Genomic DNA, 21,863 nt, shown 5'->3' with positions numbered 1-21,863 from the left:
CTCCACGTCTCCCTGATCTGCTGGGGGGGGGGGGGGGCACTAGCTGCGTCCCCCCCAACAGACCAGGGAGACGGGGAGCAAAGCGGCGGAGGACCCAGCCGGACCCGCGGCGCTTCCAGCTGATCTGGAAGCGGCCGCGGGTAAGGCCCCGGGTCCTCCGCCGCTTTGCTCCCCGTCTCCCTGGTCTGCTGGCTCCCCCAGCAGACCAGGGAGACGGGGAGCAGCTTTTCTCGCCCCGGAGGAGGCGGGCGGCGGGACCAGGCGTCCCGCCGCTCCAGTCCTCCGGGGCGAAAAAATACCCGTTCGTAACTGCGGATTCGACATAAGTCGGATCCACGTAACTCGGGGACTGCCTGAACTACTATTATTTATTATTGGTATACACTAGCAGCTTGCTTAGAACAGGACATTTTTTTAATTCCTTAACCAAGAAAGCTACAATCTAGGGGCTCAGAACTGTGAGATGATGGGCATTCTTGTTTCCTATAGACCTGAATAGGAACTGAAAGCAAAGAGCACCTCACAGGACTAGATCTTAAGAAATTAGCTTGCAGGTGTGTGCTTGTAGGAAGCCAATTGAAGGGTCAGGGCCTAAGCAGACCTACTGTCCAGGGCATCCACGGAATGCATTATTAGTAGGTCTGTAAAGGGAATGAGGTAACAGATACCATATGAATAGGAAACACATGGAGCAGTAAGGGAGAAAGAGTGAAAAAAAAATCGCTGTGGTTTACTCTCTCTTTACCTGATCTATTTATATTATGTGTGATGACATGCTTTCTGTGGGATAACCTGGGTGTTATTGGGTCTGAGAAAGGAAAGAAGACCAACAGATTGGTCATTTTGCACATTTGCTACAATGGCTAATTACACACTTGTAAAAAGAAGACAGCATGTCAGATTGATTACACCGGTCCACTAGAATGTACCTAGATTAGCCACAAATACATACTTTTTAATTATTAAACTACAGTAAGTACAATATCAAAAGCAAATATCACTCCATTAATGGATAGAAAAACTATGTTATGAACTACTGTTATGTAACAAAACATCTTTTACATAAACAACTTACCCTATAATTCGAGAGAAGTATATGCAGATGCCGTTGTGCTTTCCTGAAAACACTATCTCTGGGCCCATCATACCACTTATTGATGCGCCAGCCTGAGATATTGAACTGCCTGCAGCATACAGTGGGGTTGACATACTAGGAGGCTGCAAACCTAGGACAGGGACATATACAGATTACTCAAACTACTGTTGATATAAATACGTAATCTAATTGTTAATGTGACAAAAAATGAAAACAAACCTTGTGCTGGTGTTGTCAAAAAGCTTGGATTAGGATAGTGACTGCCAACAGTCATAGGGGAATCTACAGTGAAAAAAATATATAATTTATTGTATCAAAAACAACAAAATCCCATGATTTGAAACGAATGATGAAGTTGCCAAGTCAAATATTCAGAAGTTAAGAAAGATGCGAAATAAGTTTACCTTATGCAACCTAATTTGACACCCTTGTACATATCCATTACCATAAACTTTAATTATATGATCACAAATTTTGCATAGGAACCTTGCTTCCCTTGGTGCACAGAATGGTCAGTGCTCACTGAATAGGCAGCTACTTAATTTTTTTTAAATTCTAATCATTTAATGTGGTCCCATGTTTCACTTACTGCACGCCACCCAAAGTTGGCACCAAACACAGAGTTAACATTTCCTTGTGGGCTTTCGAATGCTGTTATCTTTGTGAACTCTTCACAATATACAACAAAAGCCAAGTTGAGGTTGTATTATCCCGGTTTTACATATGGGAACTGAGGCCAGAGATTATAGACAAAATTGTCAAATGTGTCAACTATTTTTAGGTGTCCAATTTGCAACACCCAGGGCCTGACCATTTGAGAATACATGTAATACTCTGTACTTTCAGATTCGAGCTTTCATGGACATCAGTTGCAGCTATGAACAGTCATCTCTTCTCCAAATCATGTACCTCAAGTTAAGTATCCAAAAAATGAGAAATATGCAATGGCCACCGGAAAAAATTTTGGTTTATAATCCTTACCCAGCAACATACAGAACACATCTATGGCAGGAGTAGAATTAAATTATCCAGAGTCACATTCAACTGTCTTAATCATGAGACCATCCTCTCCTGCCTCAACACCACACACCTCTCAACTTCAATAAATGAGGTTGGATAACTACAAAAAACAGCCTCTTCCACTATACAACACTGATTAATTCCTAACGCACGTTCATCTACACTGAATGAGACATGGTACTGCAGAGTACTTAGTCAATTATCATGTGATCAAAGATTGTGTCATAAGGCATATTCATAAGGTGCCAAATTAAGGTTGTGCTGGCTTTGACTTTGCAACTTTAACATTCTTATCTCTCTATATATTAAAAATACGTTTCCTGCGGGACAGAGTGATGTCATCATGTAACACTGAGTCGCACCTGCTCCCTCGCACTCTCCCCTCCCACCTTGAGCCCAACCTCTTTGCTTACCCTCACCACTTGGAATTGCTATTTTAAACCAAGTTCCTATTCCCCTTCCTCCACCCACACTCCACTGGGCTTTCAATATGAAGAAACAAGGCACAGTAGCTGGAAGACCCCAAATCGCAGCCATGTCAGCCCAGGGGCAGGGAGAGGGTACAGTGCTTGGGACAGCAGCCTGGGGACAGGTACTAGCAGCGGGATTCCCTGCCAGGCTTATGTGCCAGCAGTGAGCTCTTGAGGGCTCCCCAGCCACTAGGCTCTTGAAGAGAAGCGCGGTGCCTGACCACCTGGAGTCCAGCTGCTGCTGCAAAGACTCACCCCCCTTCCCGAGTGGCTGCACTTACCACGGCTGCCCAAGCCACCCGGGAAGCTGCCACACTGACCTCTCTGCTTCTTTCCTTTTGCTTCCAGTGGGTGGACAGGTAGCTCTGGGCTCTGCAGGCAGGGCTGGGGGAGTGAGCAGCACTGCATGGGGGAGAGATTAGGAAAGTGGCCCCCCCCACGCTGCTGCTTTTCCCACCTCAGCAGGCTGCAGTGTCCTGGAGCACCGTGTACACACGGCACTACCTGCACCTCACTGTGCCCCATGCAGGGCGGGCAAGATACCTCTGTACATCCACAGCCACTAGGGTTAGGATCGGGGGGGAAACAAAGGGCCCGGGCTGGCGGAGGGTGAAAGGGCTCTGGTTTGAGGGGGAGGGAGAAGAGGTCTGAGATGGCGGGGTGGAGGAGGGAGAAGGTAGCCTGAGATGGCGTGGCAGGGGAGCTAGAAGGGATTTGGGTTGGTATGACCACAGGCTGGCCATCTCCTGTGGCCGGAGGGAGAGCCTGAGTTACCTAATGCCAGTGAGAGGAGGGCTGGTGAGCGCAGTGAGCAGGGGGCACAACACCTTAGTAAATATTTTAAGAATTTTTTTGTAAATGTTTTAAGCAATGATGGAGATACCACAACCTCCCTAAGCAATTTATTCCCATGCTTAACCTCCCTGACAGTTAAGAAGTCTTTCCTAATGTCCAGCATTGCCCTCCCTTGCAGCAATTTAAACCCATTGCTTCTTGACCTAACATCAGAGGTTAAGGAGAATATTTTTTTCATTCCCTCTTGTAACATCCTTTTAGATACTTGAAAACTGCTATCACATCTCTTCTCAGTCTTTTCTTTTCCAAAGTGAACAAACCCAGTCCTTTCACTCTTCCCTCATAGCTCATGTTTTCCTAGACCTTAAATTCTCTTTGTTGTTCATCTCTGGACCTTCTCCAAATCTTTCCTGAAATGCGGTACCCAGAACTGGACACAATACTTCAGTTGAGGTGTAATCAGCGCAAAGTAGAGTGGAAGAATGACTTCTTGTGTGTTGCTCACAACACTCCTGTTAAAGCATCCCAGAATCATGTTTGCTTGTTCTGCAACAGTGTCAAACTGTTAATTCATATTTAGCTATCGTTCACTATGAAACCTAGGTCCCTTTTTGTAGTACTCCTTGCTAGGCAGTCATTTCCCATTCTGTACATGTGAAACTGATTTTTTCTTTCTAAGTGAAGTACTTTGCATTTGTCCTTATTCAATTTCATCCTATTTACCTGAGACTATTTCTCCAGTTTGTCCAGATCATTTTGAATTATGATCCTATCCTTCAAAGCACTTGCAAACCTTCCCAGCTTGGTATGCTTTATAAGCATACTTTCTATGCCACCATGTAAATCGTTAATGAAGATATTGAACAGAACCATTCTCAAAACTGATCCCTGTGGAACCCCACTTGTTCTGCCCTTCCACCATGACTGTTAACCATCGATAACTACTCTTTGAGAACAGTTATCCAACCAGTTATGCACCTACCTTACAGGAGCCCCAACTAGGTTATATTTCCCTAGTTAATTTATGATAATGTTATGCAAGACTGTATCAAATTCTTTACTGAAGTATACTGCATCTACCATTTCCCCCTCAGTCATAACACTATTCTACCAAAGAAAGCTATCAGATTAGTTTTACATGATTTATTCTTTACAAATCCATACTGTTACTTATCACCTTATTATTTTCCAGATGGAGTCCTTAATTATTTTCTCCATTATCTTTCCTGGCAAAGAAGGTAAGCTGACTAGTTGGTTGTTTCCTGGATTGTCCTTATTTCCCTTTTTATAGATAAGCTTTTATTTGTCCTTTTCCAGTCTTCTGGAATCTCTCTTGCCTTCCATGACTTTTCAAAGATAATAGCTAAGGGCTCAGAAACCTCCTCAATCTGGTCACTGAATATTCTGCATTTAATCAGGTGCTGGTGACTTAAAGACATCTAACTTTTGTAAATCATTTTTAACAGTTAGTTTAATAGTTTCTGCAGAGTTTCTTGCTAAACACAATTAACCATGAGGGACTTCATATGTAGATACTGGTTATGACTGGACAAAAGGGGCATTGTGGGTTAAGACCAAGATCTTCGGAGAAGGGCAACTAAAATGATTATGGGTTTGGAATGGGTCCCATATGAGGAGAGATTAAAGAAACTAGGACTTTTCATCATGGAAAAGAGTAGACTTAAGGGTGTGTCTAGACTACAGGGTTTTTTTGAAAAAAAGTAGCCTTTTTTTGAAAAAACTTCACCTGCGTCTAGACTGCAGCCGCGTTCTGTTGAAAGTAAATCGAAAGAACGCAGCAGTTTTTTCAATCGCAGTAAACCTCATTGTAGGGGTAAATTGAGGCAGTCCATGGTATCTTGCTGAGAACTCATATCCTAAATCATTAGCCTAGGCCTGGGAAGCACACAGACAGTAGCTACCATAACCCTGGTTCCCCTGGAAAACACATTCCAAAAGGGCCTCACTTTGATGAGGTCGGTACCAAACAACTGAACAACCATGCGGGATTGTTTTTCACTGTCTGCTTTATTCCTAGAAAATAAGCTTGGACCCCAAAGGCTGTGCCGACCCCAGGCAATCTCACCCCCACAGTAGACGTATTATATTTCCGGCCAACAAAATGACCATCAACATGCCTTTGTTTATGCTGGCTTATTTAGCTTGTTATAAATAATTATTTGTATTAGTGATAACATGTTTAATTGGTGATGAGCGGGGATCTGGTGTAACCTTAATAGTTCATTGGCTTATGTGCTCATCTCATTTCCGCAGCTAGACATATCAAATCACTTCCCCTTTGCCCATTGGCTGCCTATATAATCTAATGTATGTTTTGATTTAGCTACTGCTCACCAGGTTAACTCCTGGTGGGTACTCCACCAGCTGTGTGAACCAATAAATCCTCTGCTTGTTTTCACCTGCACCCAGTGTGTCCAGAATTATTCCCTACACTCATTCTACGAGGAATAACGCCTTTTTTCAAAAGTATTCTTTAAAAAAAATGGTGCTATTGAATGCAAACTGTGCTTTTTCAAAAGAAAGCGTCTAGACTCTCTTTCGAAAAAGTGGCTCGCTTTTTTGAAAAATCTGCTTGTAGTCTAGAATCTCTCTTTCGAAAGAGGCTTTTTTGAAAGAATCTTTGTAGGCTTGTAGTCTAGATGTAGCCTAAGGGAGGATATGATAGAGGTATATTAAATCATGAGCGGTGTGGAGAAAGTGAATAAGGAAAAGTTATTTACTTGTTCCCATAATATAAGAACTAAGGGCCACCAAATGAAATTAATGGGCAACAGGTTTAAAATGAATATAAGGAAGTTCTTTACACACAAAGATTCAACCTTTGGAACTCCTTGCCTGAGGAGGTTGTGAAGGCTAGGACTATAACAGGGTTTAAAAGAGAACTAGATAAATTAATGGAGGTTAAGTCCATTAATGGATATTAGCCAGGATGGGTAAGGAGTGGTGTCCCTAGCCTCTGTTTGGCGGAGGGTGGAGATGGATGGCAGGAGAGAGATCGCTTGATCATTACCTGTTTGGTTCACTCCCTCTGGGGCACCTGGCATTGGCCACTATCTGAAGACAGGATACTGGGTTGGATGGACCTTTGGTCTGACCCAGTCTGGCCATTCTTATGTTATTTCTTTGAAGATGTCTGCATAAAATCTGCTCATCCTATAACCATATGTCCTAGAATCAGGAGGCCTGCCACATCTCTTGACATGAAGTCTTTTCAATGTTTACAGTTTGGTTTAATGACTCTCAGCACCCCCGCTATAAAAACTGTTCCAGAACCTCTACTCATAATTGCATCTGAATAATACAGAGAGACCTTCACTCTAATAAGCATATATTAAAAGTTCAATTGGGATTAGGGCAGGCCAGGTAACAGAACTGAACACTGAACAAGAACTGCATGTTGGGGCAGGGATTTAGGAAGGGGAAAACAGCAACAAAAATCCTAACAATTAACTTATTTTCCTTCTCATTTCTCCCTTCTTCCACAAACACATAGACCTGCAGTGCCTGTGAATGTATGAGAATGACAAAAGTGAGAAGATACTCTGCAATATAGTGTTGATAAATTGCTTTTTGGCTGCCAAGGTGACTTTTCGCACTATGGAAGGAGGACTATTTCCTTTATATAATGACAGCATCTTCAGAACTTCTCTATATGTTTTGCAGCATATGAGTGTGAACCATTAAATCCAAAATAATTCAAAACAAAAGTAACAGAAAAACCCAACCCTGATAATCAGCAGATGTATTGCTAGTAATTACAATTTATTGCTTGAAGCAGTGAATGAAAAGAAAGAAAATACTCCATATAAATAAAAAAGGGTCAAGAAGTTATGAAAATGCAACAAAAAATTCAGAAGAAAAAATTAACGAAATGTTTGCTACTCACTAGCAGGAACAGGAGATCCCAAAATTGGTCCTACATTGCTCGGAGGAGGTAAAGCTGATGGAAATCGCATCTGTGCTTCTCCACCATACCTAAGGTATGCCAGAGAAAGACTAACTTCCTTGCATATCACATATATAAGTCATCTAATTATCAGGCCTTATTTTTTAAATGTGGATTAAACAAACAGGAAATAATGCAATTTTTCATTTAAGTTAAAAATACTGACTTAAAAATTTCAAAAAATGTATTTGTGCAAACAAATTTGGAGACTGATTAACAAAAAGTTAGCGGAACAACAGATAATTAGCAAATGAAATTACATACACAAATTAGATGTTCAAGTCTATATGTTTTTTCTTAACATTGAGTCATTTATATTTCTTAGGGTTTTTTTGTGAGGTGGGGTATGAGTTTTATGCAAAAGATACAACTTCTAAAACCGCCCAAAACAAACAAGTTTCATACTCACTTCTAAGTAAACAGACATGCACAATCAGGTGCATTTAAAATATATGTTCCATATTATTTTGCTATGAGTCTACACTAATTTTAAGACAATACTTATACAGAACTTAATAGTTCCTGCCTACTGTAAAACACAGCAAAAACATGCTTGTGTGTCTATATTGGCATTAGATTTTAAACATAAAATTGAAGGCAAAATCTAAAGATTAACTGAACTTACCTGAAAAATGCTCGGGTAGCCCAAGCAGACACTTCTCTATCACAAGCAGCAGTAGAACAGGCAAGAATAAGACAAGTGGCACAGGCCTGGTCCTCCTGTAGGAAATCATGCTTTCTATCAGACTGACAACAATTTGACTTTGGTGTTGAAAAGTCTGAAGGAGTTATATTAACCCATCACAAAATACTCAATACAATCTGTTTGTCTCAACAGTGAGGAGACTAAGGGCTGGTCTATGCTACACAGTTAGGTCAGCTTAAGTACACTGATTAGGCTGTGAAAAATGTCATGCCTTGTGTGATGTAGTTAAGCTGAACTAGGAATAATTCTGTCAACCTTGCTACCATCTCGTGGAGAGGTGGATCTCCTACAGTGATGGAAATACCTCTTCCATCACTGTAGTGAGTGCTGCTGTTGTGTTTCTAGTTTAGACATAACCTGAATCTTATCAGTTAAGCAAAAAAGAATAATGACAGTAAGAGATCGTGCTGTGACAGGTAAAGTGATCCATGAAAGCTTTCTATGCGCGTTGTTGATTCTTAGCATGTTAAATAAGGTAGCAGTAAATGAAATACAGGCAGTCCCCGGGTTACGTACAAGATAGGGACTGTAGGTTTGTTCTTAAGTTGAATCTGTATGTAAGTCGGAACTGGTGTCAGCCGCTGCTGAAACTCATCAGTTTCAACCGCGGCTGAATCTGGATGTCAGTTCTGACTTACATACAGATTCAACTTAAGAAACCCAGGCGTCCCCAAGTCAGCTGCTGCTGAAACTGATCAGCGGCTGATTCCAGGAAGCCTGGGGCAGAGCAACTCTGCCTCGGGCTTCCTGTAGTCAGCCGCTGGTCAGTTTCAGCAGCGGCTGACTTGGGGACGCCTGGGGCAGAGCAGCTGGGGTGCTGCTGGGTTGCTCCAGTAGCGTGGCTCCTTGGCGCTACTGGAGCAACCCAGCAGCACCTCAGCTGCTCTGCCCCAGGCGTCCTGATTCAGCCGCTGCTGAAACTGACCAGCAGCGGCTGAATCAGGATGCCTGGGGCGGATCAGCTGGGGTGCTGCCGGGTTGGTCCGGAGTGGCGCTGCGAGACCAACCCGGCATCCCCCAGCTGCTCTACCCCAGGGGTAGGCAAGAAAACACTGGTCTGCTGGGGGGGGGGGGGGGGGCACTAGCTGCACCCCCCCCCCCAGCAGACCAGGGGGACAGGAGCAAAGCCGCGGAGCACGCCCGCAGCGGGCGTGCTCCAAGGCTTTCCTCCCCGTCTCCCTGCAGACCAGGGAGACGGAGGGCAAAGCCGCGGAGCACGCCCGCAGCGGGACAGCCCAAGCGCGCCCGGGCTGTCCCGCTGTGGGCGTGCTCCAAGGCTTTGCTCCCCGTCTCTCTGAAGACTAGGGAGACGGGGAGCAAAGCCTTGGAGCACGCCCGCAGCGGGACAGCCCAGGCGTGCCCGGGCTGTCCCACTGCGGGCGTGCTCCAAGGCTTTGCTCCTGTCCCCCTGGTCTGCTGGGGGGGTCCAGCAAAGCCGCTGGACCCCCCCCCCAGCAGACCAGGGAGACCGGGAGAAGCTTTTCTCGCCCCGGAGGACACGGGTGGTGACCCGCCGCCCGTGAGCTCCGGGGCGAGAAAAGCCCCGTTCGTAAGTGCGGATCCGATATAAGTCGGATCCGTGTATGTCAGGGACTGCCTGTATAAGGAAAATCTGTTTTATAAGTATAAGATATACTTGTATGGAAATATGAGTTTGTTCAGTTATATTTTTATCCTTCTTAACACTATATTATTTTAAATTATTACATTATTTATTAAAGGACTAAATATTAAATAAAAGTCACTTAAAAAAAATTGTTTTACCCCCTTCTCAAAGAAACAGCAGCAGAGATTGTTTTTATCACTAATATACTGTGATATATAAATTGTGATATATAAATTAAGAAAGAACTACATGTGTCAAATCACATTCAATGAAGAAGTTTCATTCTAGTTTGCTTCGTACCAATTTTAATAATAAAAAATAGAAGGTAGATGCTAAGTATTTGTAGCCACTGAAGCACATACAAAACTTTTCTGAAAGGGACTAGGACTGTGACATTGTTTTTCTTAAGATTAATAATTCTTCTAATAAGAGAACTACATTCCTCAGTCTTGTCACAATTTTGTGTTGGTCACTTATATGAAACAATTTTAAGGAAAACAATATTACCCACGTCTTTAGACGCCACAAAAATGATTACCTTTTCCTTGTACGTTATTTTTCTTATCCAACTGACAAAGCAGCATTATATTGGCCTATACACGGTAGTTACAGTTCTTGGCAAGACAGAATGTTTTTAGATGTTCAGATAAGAAAGGCTATAAGAAAGGCTACACAAGTACCTAGCTATACGATAGGTAAAATGAGAACTAATACTTTTTAAGCCTAAGAACGGCCATATTTACAATATAAACTATTCAAGGTATATGACTATATACCGAGGGCTTCTTTAATGGATGGTTATAACATAACAAGCTAGGTTGTAAATCCTCTGCATTCTAGCCTGCTGCTCATTGACTGCCATGTAAACCCCATCAAACTGCACCATGGAACCTTTAGTGCATGGTAGCAGGTTCACATGACTAGTCAGTGAGCAGATTACAGCACTGTAGATTTACAACTGTGTGGAGTTCACTTATTCTTCATATTGATGAAGTCCTAAGTCTATTCACTGAGGACTTGTTTTCTCGTGGCAAGTTAAAGATTCCCACCTGATGTAACTTGAAAAACCTTTCAATCTCCTCTCCATCACCTCCTACATTGCAAACTAGGAGATGTCGCAGTTGATCTACAGGTCTGAGTTTATGAAACATAAGGCTCCCCTAAATGAAAATAAAGAAATAGAAAGTTTGAAATAATGAGATCTGTATGTTTTGATTGGCAAACAAAAATGCAATAAACTCATCTAACACTCTGATGTCTCACTTCAATGTTAGTTCAAGGTATAGTGAGCGTTATCCCAACCCAACTCTGGTTTGCACAAAATCTATAGCTTAGGTTAAATGTTTTAAATTTGAAATAGCTGGTCCAGCAGGGGCTACAGGCTGAAGTTCTAGTACCCATGCTAGTAATGCTATGGGACTGCAGCTACATGCTACAGCTTTAGTTGCACAAGTTATCAACTCTACTAATCCAATCACTGTTTAGTTCAAGTGTTTTTTAGTGTGGTCACTCTCACCTGATCTAGGCTATTTCCTGTGTAATAACTTGAGCTAACTGTCAAGCAGTGAAGACAAGCCCTGAGTTACAATAACTAGGTCCCAATAACCTGTAAGCTTTTTATACCACTTTCATAGCACATACCTGTGCATTCTGTGATGGGTCCTGTAGTCTACCTTAACCAGCCTCACAAAACTACAACAGGACTTCAGGAAGCCTGCAATTAATTTTAGTACATTTCCTAGTTGCTAGATTAGAAGGCTGAATTATAGCTAAATTTTCCTCCCTATTGTAAAGAGCCATTACATTTTAATAACATTTAATGTCAACTATTTTTAAATGAAAGCCTTTAAATAAAAACCAAAATACTCAAGTTACCATCTGCAATGGATTTCTTTTGTGAGAAGAGAAATGAAATTCCTTGTTCCATTAACAAATTCTTGCTCCTTTATCAAATCTTAAAATGTATACAGTTACCTTAGCAACCTGCATTTATTCCAATTTTACACGTCAAAGCTATGTCTAGACACTGGCATGATTTTCTGCAAATGCTTTTAACGGAAAAGTTTTCCGTTAAAAGCATTTGCGGAAAAGAGTGTCTAGATTGGCAAGGACGCTTTTCCGCAAAAGCACTTTTTGCAGAAAAGCGTCCGTGCCAATCTAGATGCGATTTTGCACAAGAAAGCCTGGATCGCCATTTTCGCAATCGGGGCTTTTTTGCGCAAAACAATTCCGCGGTGTTTACACTGGCCCTCTTGCGCAAAAGCATTTGTGCAAGAGGGCTTTTGCCCGAACGGGAGCAGCATAGCATTTCCGCAAGAACACTGACAATTTTACATGAGATCGTCAGTGTTCTTGCGGAAATTCAAGCGACTAGTGTAGACAGCCGGCAAGTTTTTCCGCAAAAGCAACTGCTTTTGCAGAAAAACTTGACAGTGTAGACGCAGCACAAGGGTATATCTATGCTCGGAGCTGGGGGTTTGATTTAGGGATGTAAAATCCCATTTAATCAGTTAACTGGTTAAACATTATGTTTCACTGGTTAATGGCATGGCATGCAAACTGAGCTGGAGCAGCCCCCTACCATGGGTGGGGGCGGCTCTGGCTGGGGGCTGCTCCAGTCAGGCTGTACCATGGGTAGGCAGCGAGCTGCTTGAGGGCAGCTCCAGTCCAGCGGAGTCACTGGTTAACCGATAAGCATTACCCGATAAGGGTGATATTGGTTAACTGGTTAATCACTGACATCCTTAGTATGATTCTGAGCTTGAGCAGATATATTCGTGTTAGCTCTCATCAAGATGGCAAGCAAAAATAAGAGTGCAGCCACAGTAGCATGGTTAGTGGCAGCATGGGCGAGCTGCATTATACACAATTGGACCCCCATGGTATGCATTGGGGGTGGCCTAGCTACTGTGCTGTTCTTTGCATGCTCAACTTGAGTATGTCTACTCAAGGTAGAAATCATGTCCCCAGCACCAAATGTAGAAATTCCCTCATATTATTCTGAACTATTGGCCACTAGTTGATGTAAAACTAAGCAACTCCCCTGAAGTTAACAGAGAAATGTCAATTTATGTCAGAAGATAATCTGGCTCTGTGAACTTGAGTTGGTTTACAGAATTTACAAATGGATCCTTAATCTTTTTTCCCCTCTCCCCACCTTCCCTTGCCCAAATGTAGTCTCTGCAAACTCCATGCGCATGGCTAGCACTTTACAGCAATTTGAAGCGTTAAGCTGCTGCTTCTTCCTCTTCCAATCCCCAAACAAGACATACCTGAGCTGAGAGCAGAACAAATTTCTTCGGTGGTAGCATGTGCTGTTGTACAACAACAGGAGAATCAGTTATTGGAACAAGGTCTTTATTCAATGGTGTTATAATCTTTGGAACTTTCAATTCATCTATGGCAGAAAGAGCCCACGAATGTCCATCAACATGTGTGGTCATCTGAGTGAGAGAGGAACATTACCAAAAGTTTCAAACAGGATGCACGTTTTGCACACCGATGGTGAGATCTAAATAACCAGTATTTTTAACATTATACAGCACCAAACAAAGTACTCTTAAGACAACAAGCCCATAAGAAAATAAAACATTAAAACAGGCACATGGATATATACTCACATCAAATTAAAAAAAAAAAATCGGCCAAACTACAGTAGAAGTTTTGTTATCCAGCACATTAGAGGAATGGAGGGGGGAGGGATCACAGTCAAATATTCTGGTTAATTAAGAGTTTGGAATGTGGGAGGGGGCTTCGGCAGGGGAATGAGGTGTGGGCTGGGGGTGCAGTCTTTGGAGTGGGACCAGGGATGAGGAGTGCAGGAGGGAGCTCCAAGCAGGAGCTGGGGGGTTTGGAGCATAGACTGGAACACCTATGGAAAAAAGAAAAACAAAACAAAACAGCAAAACAGTGGGTGCTTAGCACACACCAGTAGCCAGCTCCCCCACCCACTCCAGTGCTTTCTGTACACCAGAGGCCCTGACAATCAATTCTTTCCTCTTCCTCCCAGTGCCTGCTGCCTGCCCCAATCAGCGATTATGCAGTGTGCAGGAAGCTCTTGGAGGAAGGGGAGGAGTGGGGACTGGGCACACTGGGGGAGGGAGTGGGAAGAGGTGGGGTAGGGGTGAAGCCTGGGACAGAGCAGGGGGCTGAGCACCCCACAGGAAGCTGGCACTTATGGTTCCGAGTGTGGAAGGGGATGCAGAGTTTGGATGCAGGAGGGGGGTTGGAGTAGGAGGTTGTGGCATGAGAGGGGTTTTGGAGTGATAAATCAGGCAGCTCCTCCATAAGGGCAACATGTCCCTGCTGCTCCTAGAAAAAGGTGTGGCTAGGCAGCTTTGTGCACTGAGACTCCTGGCTAATGGAAGGTGCAGAGCCAATGCATAGGGCAGGGGCAGCACACAGAGCCCTTGTGGCCATTCCTTCACCTAGGACCAGCAGGGATATGTTGCTACTTCAGGGGAGCCACATAAAGGCAGGAAGGGAGCCTGCATGCCCTAGGCCTACCAGATTATAAATCAGATTTTCAATGAAGATTGGAAATAATGGTTTATAGAGCCTTCTAGTTGGTACAGTACTGGAAAACACAGCTTTTATTGTACTGCAAGCTCTTTGGGACAGTTCATTATTTGTATATATGACTACAATAATATGGTCCTATGGTGCTCCTAACAATACAAGCTGCAGAACTCCAAATGCACAAAAACTAAAAAATATCCAAGAATTGCAAATGAAACATGAGGATAAAAAATCTTCCAGTAACAGACTGGCAACAGTGATATAATTCAGGCCAAGGCATTTAGTAGGAAGGAAGTAGCGTAAGGTTATCTCCCACTTGCTTGATTTTATATCAGTCCTAAATCCAGTTTCTAACCTAGTCACCAAGGTGTTCCTTCAGTATGTGGTTGTTTTGTTTTGCTATTGAAAGGACTCCTCCAATATGTGGGGAATCCTCCCAAGCTGCTCTAGCAGCTCCTACACCTAGTCATATCATCAGTCCTGTACTTCAGAGGTCCTTCTAAATAACAAACTTCTGTGTACAGAGGAGTTATCTAAGCATTATTTATTTTCTTTCACATAAGTTCTGTGAAAAGAAACAGAAAGAGGAGACAACAGGGAGGAAAATGACAGGTGAATTAAGGAATGACAACAAAAAAAGGGGAAAACTGCAGTTCAGGTTTCAAATCTTAAGGAACAGACAGTGCCCTCCTCCAAACACTGCATGATTGGTGATTGCCCTAGCTAAAAGAGAGGGACCGTGGGAGGTGGGCGGAGAAGAAAGGATCTGAGGTTTCTAATATAAAATTACAGGCAGACTTCTTGAAGGAGTTTTAACGACAATCATGAAGTCAGCCAATAAGTCTACCTAAACGTGACTTAACACAGGAGACCGAAACTAGCCCTGCCCCTTCTTATTTAATAATCCTGTCTTTTGTAAGACTGGCCCTCAGCCCACCTTTGCTTCACCAATCATGCAACTCTTGACAGCTCAGTTGTCCACTTCAACAACAACAATCCTCATGCCTTCTTCCAAGCCACACCCTATTCACGGAATGCACTAGCTGAACTAATCCATAAGGCAACTATTCTCTCGACCTTCAAATCTCTCTTACAGACCCACTCTTCACCTTTGACGACTACAAGAAATGGGCCAAATAATGGAATGATTGAGGGAAGTCTGGTGGAGCTGATGTACTTGTTTAAACAAACAAAAATAATGTATTATCTTCCCTGCCCTTCAAATGTTGCTCTTAGAATATAATCACTTTGTGGCAGGACCATGGCTATGGACATATCACATGGCGGACACCATTTCCAAGGATTTATAATGGCCATGGTATGTCTTTCAATCCTACTTTGCATCAAACTTCGCTCTCTAGCTGGAGAGTATTAAAGTAGAAGCTTCCACTGAAAGACACCAGCTTCATTCACCAAACAGAAATACCTAGAATGAGACTGGTACTACAAAAAAGTACACAGAACATAAAAAAATACACTTGTAATAAGATAAGGGCCTGAAACAAAAGCCCAAGAAGCACAAAATGTGGCTAATATAAAGTAAAGCTAAGCTGTAAGTGAGAGGCAGGCCCCTGTTCACACAACGTGGGACAAACAGGGCTGAGAGTGTAAAACGCTAATTGGTAACAGGGCCCAGGTATAGAACAGTAATTGGTACTGGTCATAAGTTGAAAGCACATTCCCAAAGGATGGTAACCCCAGCTCTTTAAAAAAGACCTGAGTACCCACACTCGCCACAGATACCGACCCAGGTTCAAGAAAAGGTTTAAACTGATAGCTGATGAATAGAGACTTATTAGTCGAACAATGAAGTGCAGGGTGATGGGTGGTATCTAAGTAGCATCAGAAAGTGGCAACCTGACACATCAGGAGTGATGTGCAACTTGTTTGTACCTATATACAAAATGGTGTCTTGGGGGGACAGTCTTTGTCTAGTTGCTGGGGTAGTGGGACCTCCCACTGATTGATAGGAGTCCATTGTTACAGGCTACATACGCATAGTGGTTCGGTAGAGTCTACTGACAACTATTACTGGTTTTTGCTTAACAATACACCTAGCCGGACAACTTCGATCCTTATCTGATTTGTGGTCTTTGGGAGCTCTCTCAGAGTCTGCTATGTTGACTAATTGTGCAAGTCAATATGGCACTCATGAATGAGCACACAGACATGCAGCCCTTTGGTTATCACTGACTGGGCAGAAGACCTGTCAGAACACTACAACAGTAAATCCTGACCTACAACACCACCATTAGACATCTCCATAAATATTTACCAAGTAACTAGTTACCTAAGGTCCTTCTAATCTACATAGCCCCATACAATAGTTCAAGATGCCCAAGTCAGAGCTGCTCCAGAGGTGCTGGTGCCAGAGGACAGGTGCCCCTTCCCTGGTCCACAGTGGGTAGTCCTTTCTCCTGGGGCAGCCTGTACCCCAAACCTCTTATTTCCAGCCTCAGCCCAGAGCCTGCACCCCCAGACAGACCCCTCACTAATATGCCAACCCTTTGTCCTAGACCTGAGCCCCTATCCCACATTCACTCAGCACCATGCGTGCTACACATTGTCTATGTGCAGAATGACTTTGGTTACGTGATACATCACCTCCATATTGGTGTTCATAACAAAAGTCATTCTGCACATAGACAAAAAAATAGAGGGAACACTGCTAATCACAAGAGTTTTTGTGTAAGTTACTTTTTCTATACATGAGTTTTAAAAGTTATTCATGGAGCCTATGATATTCAAATAATATTGTCCATGCCCTCTCAAACAAATTGATATTACTTAACAATATTAAAGTGTTTACTACCTGTGTTTCCATCATTGGTTTTTGGAAAGGGAAAGAATCATGATTGATACACCACAGGATATCATTATCCTCATTTTCAGAGGCAGCCATCAACAGGACACCTGATAAAATAATAAAATTAAGACGTTGTAGTAGAAGCAAAAACGTACACCGGCCCCACTGCTGCTACTTGACTTCAGTACAAGTCCACTCTTAATTCTCGCCCCAAGTTTCCTACTGTAAAAAGCAATCATGGTGGCACTACTTGTTACAACAATCTTAAAAAGAATGATTCCTATTTAAGCTGCACTCCAATGCTTACCTTTGCTGTAAAGAGCTCTGTGTACCTTTGATGGCTTCTCCACATTAGAAGAAGCAGAAAATCCTGGAGGCAAGCGGATGTGAACCAATGTTAACATGGAGGGGCGAGCCATTGGATGCTTAAATGGTGATGTACTAAAATACATCCGTACACCTAAGCCAAAGTAAAAAGATGATCACTCTTAGACAATGGATTTTTTTGTAAATATAACTGGCTAACAGTCCCAACACATCTGATGCAAGGCTTAATTCAGAAGCTTATAAGAAATTCTGTTTAAAAACTATTACATTCCTTCTTGAAAATGATCCTTGTATCCAAGCCAAATGATTCTAATCCAGGTCTGCCATTAGTTTTCTGTGTAACGTTTGGCAAATCAATCTCCCCCTATTTTCCTACCATATAAGTAATTATATGGTCTGAAGTGCTTTGAATATCTAAAGCAGTGTTTTTCAAACTGTGCTCCGTGGAGCCCCAGGGCTCCACAAGATATCTCCAGGGGCTCTGCCAAGTTGACAAACTGGAAACATTGATAGGTACAACACATACAATCAGTGGACCGCTGGGGAGCCGCATAAATTTTTTTGCATGTAAAGGGCTCTGGAGCCCCAAAAGTTTGAGAACCACCGATCTAAAGCAATATACAAGAGATTTGTAACAGTATTATATCCATTATTATATAAATGTTCTAGCACATATGTAGGATAGACAACTTTGCAAAGAAATTTGTTTGTCAATTTTCCAAACCTAAGCAGGTCTTATTTACCAATAAGGGAAGGAGGCAATACTGATTTCTTACCAGCATGTGTGACTGCCAGCAACTGACAATCTATGGATTCCAAATTTTCAATCACCGCTATTTGAACAATAGGCTTAAAAACAGAGCGATCTATAGTCCTAAAAGAATAGAAAAGAGTTTACGTAACTGACATCATGCAATAAACAATTCAGAGAATACACACCACTTTTCAAAAGTTTGGTTAAACATTTAAAAAAAAAAACAGATCGACCACAGAAAGTATTTCACATCACACTCTTGATGTTACCTGGCAATGTTTCCAGCAGCAGAAACAATAGCATTCTGAGAAACAGAAGAAACTCTGGTCATTCCTTGACCATCTTGTCCCAGATCATAAACCTGTAATTTAATAACAGTTCGTTAGTTTCACAATATACATAACTCATGCAATAAATCAGAATACTTCTTTGGCCGCAAGCTCCCCTACATCAGAGGACTGAGGCAGTAGATCTTCCTCGTCTTCACTAGAAAGGATCGTGATCACAATACAGAATATTTGAGCGGGGGGGAGGGGGGGAGAAAGAAACAAATACAAGAAAATATCCTGGAGGAAATCTTTCCTATCCTGAGTGGCACACAACAAAACCTAATGCATAAATATAGGGTTTCTTTCAGAGGGGAAGGGTAAAAATAATGCAGTTGCATTAAAAACCTCCAAATAGGACACTGAAAGTATTCATGTACCTGTATCACTCCTTTTTCTGAACGGGTATATAGGATGTTGCGAGAATTGTCAATAGCAATTTGAACTATGGGATCTGCAATAAATAAATAAAAAACACATGCAAATAAAAATGGATTTGATGTAAAGTAGTTAATACAGTAAAATTGGTAGTACTCAAACTTTACAAGGCTAGATTTGCCAGACTAAATCACTTATTAGACTGAACCACTTATGAAAATATACTCATATATGGCATTTAATTTACAATAAACTCCTGCCCAAGAACAGATTTAAAAGTGACATCTGACTGAAGTACAATAGTACAGCAGACTATTACTATCTAATCTATCACATAAGAAACATTTTATATATTTGTATAACAATTCCAATTAAAAGTTTTGCTATACAGATTACAGTATTATCAATGCAGTATGTAAAATTACCAAAATTTTTACCACTAATAGGAACTTTAGCCATGGTGGGCAACATTTTCAAAATCTAATATGTAAATCCACATTTAGGCATCTAACTGCCAACCATTTGCTATTCTCATTGTCTTTAACTCAATTCATGAAAATATGAAAGTGTTGGCCTAAGTGTTTTATTTATTTAATGTTAACTCATAAACATTTCAGTTACTGACACTTAATCACCTACCATCCTCTGAGAATGTGAACTGCAGCAATGAAGGAACAAGGAAAGAAAGAGAGCTCTTTGAATGATTGATCTTTCTACACCGTTGACTAAACCAGCCTGCCTCAGCCTACAATTAAAAACACAAAGGATAAAAATTAAGTTAGATAAACATGTGAATTCCTGCCTGACATACACTCTGTTTTCAAGGACCCAAATTTAAAGAGACACTTCCTATTGCAATGTAGATAAACAAAACAAACAAACTAAAAGTGGATTCAGGAACTTAGAAGCCCATGTATCTTAAAGCCATTTTTTGTGGTTTTCCACATTTTCCGCTTGGAGGGGAAGGCAAAGTTGAGTCTCTCATATACAATGTGTCAAGGACCCATCCAAACAAAGGAAACTGATTGGCTAATTGTTTCAGCTATTTCTTGAATATTTCTTAAAACTAAGATTTTCACTTCTTTAGGCAGAGATTGATTTTTACAAGACATACCTCAATGAGCCCTCAACTTGGCTGGGGTTTCCAGATGCTGATATAATGTAAATTAATAAAAATAATCAACAATTTATTGAATTTATTATAATAAAAATAAATAGAAAGCCTATAAAATAATTCACCTCATGGTGTCCCTTTACAGAGAAAGGATGGGGTTCTGGTCTACAAATTGATTCAGTGAAGTAAAATTAAATTCATGACAGCATATCAAACCCCACTCCATCCAACTTCTTTCTAGGTTTCATCTGTCTTCAATAATCAGAACTGCTGCTCCTATTAAGGTAGTATGGAAGTTAGCGATAAGATGGCTGCTAACAGCAGTTCTGTAGAAGCTTTCAGAAAGGAGATCTCATGATGCATGTCCTTTGCTGAACAAATTTATTTTGATCTAGCATTTCTGTAATAAGAGCTCAGCGCTATCACTCAAATAAATTAAGGCAGGCAACAGAATTGTGGAAATGAAGAGACAAGAATGACAAGTATTAAAATCCCCAAAACACCAACCACATAACCAACATAAAAAATACCTATATATAGAAATTATATTCACCTGGTAAGCTACTTCATATAAACAGCCATCCTTTCCAGCCAAAAAGATACGCCCATTTTCAGTGGAAGTTATGGTCAGAAGATAGGTATTATCAGTAGGGAGTGAATAGAGAGGATCTGGAAGCAGTTGCATTCCACCAGACATGCTGTCATTGAGGGCTCCAGAACCTTAAATAAATAAACAAACAAAAAACTTCATATCTGTTGGGTTTGTTTGTTTAAATACTATGGTTTTGTGATTCGTACTATTGCTCTGTCTACACAGCTATTTTTAGATCTTTGAAGTGTCAGCTCAGATTGCCCATCACCTGCCCTAGGCTTCAGAGCCCAAGCCACAACTTCAAAGTGCTGGTTTACACAGCTATTTTTGGACAGCTCAGGTGAGTACCACTAGCTTGAGTTTGTCTACTACGTCTGGAAGGTTCACTCAAACTTGCTCCAAAATATTGTGTAGCTATAGCCTAGGACGCATTAGAAACTAGGGATGTTAAGGACTAGTCGGCTACTTGACAATCTAATAAACAAATGTTTATCAGACAGTCAGATGACTAGACAATTCCTCCCACCTTGCTGCCCCTATTATACAGAGGCAGCAAAGGTGGAGGGGGAAGGAGAGAGGTACTTCAAAGCGACAGCACCGCACAGCTGAGCCGGGAATTAGGTGTGTGGCGCTGCTGTGCATGGAGCCCAGGGTCAGCTGGGAACTTCCCAGATGATCCCAATCTCCAGCACAGCATTTCCACAGAACCTAGGACCCCGTGTCTTGTGGGCTGGGGAGTCCCTGGTCTCCCGCTGGGGACTCTTGTACATTTCAAAGGAGGAATGAAGAAATGCCTATCGACTAGTCAAGTTGTCGATGGATATTCCACCTTGACTACTCGACCAGTAAATTAACCATTAGTTAACATCCTTATTAGAAACTGAGGCAATTCACATGCTGCTCCTCCCCCAATATAATAATATTTGATTAATGGGAAACTGCTAATAGTCAGAGGATATTTCCCTTAATTTTTGAGCTTTTATAGGTATAGAAGATTGTATCCCACGTGAAAAGGATGCTAGTGAGTTTTTTTACCGAAAGCAGAAAGCCAAGAATTTAGGAAAGGCTCCCCCCAGCATGCAGCTTAATATTTTTTTAAATAAATTACAGTAAAACTCTGGTGGTCCGGCATCCAGTGGTCCGGTACGCCTGATGGTCCGGCACCAACTGCAACCCGGAAGTGCTCCGGCAGCTGCTTCAAGTTGTTAGAGTAATTGATTAACTGCAGCTGGATCCACAGCCGACACGCAGTTAATGTAACTTTCCTCTCTACTGCCGGGAGGAGGGGGGACAGGGGAAGGTAGGGGTCAGTAGGAGAGGGGGAGGAGGAGGGGGCGAGGGTGTGCCAAAGCAGCCGCATTCAGGACATTCTGGTCAGTTACAGTCAC

At 42.1% G+C, this 21,863-nt stretch overlaps 1 protein-coding gene across 3 annotated transcripts in view; it reads right to left on the bottom strand.

Annotated features, from left to right (window-relative positions):
• Window positions 1-21,863, bottom strand: part of NUP155 (nucleoporin 155) — a 64,439-nt gene that overhangs the window by 31,023 nt on the left and 11,553 nt on the right. For all 3 annotated transcript variants that reach the window (XM_089779413.1, XM_006139464.5, XM_025179671.3), the window contains 13 exons: window positions 20,437-20,603; window positions 19,409-19,514; window positions 18,772-18,845; window positions 18,335-18,426; window positions 18,088-18,185; window positions 17,292-17,444; window positions 16,991-17,091; window positions 12,933-13,103; window positions 10,710-10,820; window positions 7,974-8,068; window positions 7,289-7,377; window positions 1,316-1,378; window positions 1,076-1,226 (listed from right to left, as the gene is read on the bottom strand). In XM_089779413.1, coding sequence (XP_089635539.1) covers window positions 1,076-1,226; window positions 1,316-1,378; window positions 7,289-7,377; window positions 7,974-8,068; window positions 10,710-10,820; window positions 12,933-13,103; window positions 16,991-17,091; window positions 17,292-17,444; window positions 18,088-18,185; window positions 18,335-18,426; window positions 18,772-18,845; window positions 19,409-19,514; window positions 20,437-20,603 — 1,471 coding nt within the window. The remainder of the gene's footprint in view (window positions 1-1,075; window positions 1,227-1,315; window positions 1,379-7,288; window positions 7,378-7,973; window positions 8,069-10,709; window positions 10,821-12,932; window positions 13,104-16,990; window positions 17,092-17,291; window positions 17,445-18,087; window positions 18,186-18,334; window positions 18,427-18,771; window positions 18,846-19,408; window positions 19,515-20,436; window positions 20,604-21,863) is intronic.

This window comes from Pelodiscus sinensis, chromosome 6 (genome assembly GCF_052426305.1).
Source record: "Pelodiscus sinensis isolate ZL-2025 chromosome 6, ASM5242630v1, whole genome shotgun sequence".
Classification (NCBI taxonomy): Eukaryota; Metazoa; Chordata; order Testudines; family Trionychidae; genus Pelodiscus; species Pelodiscus sinensis.
The sequence above is the reverse complement of the archived record's forward strand: the minus strand, read 5'-3'. Positions and strand labels throughout refer to the sequence as shown.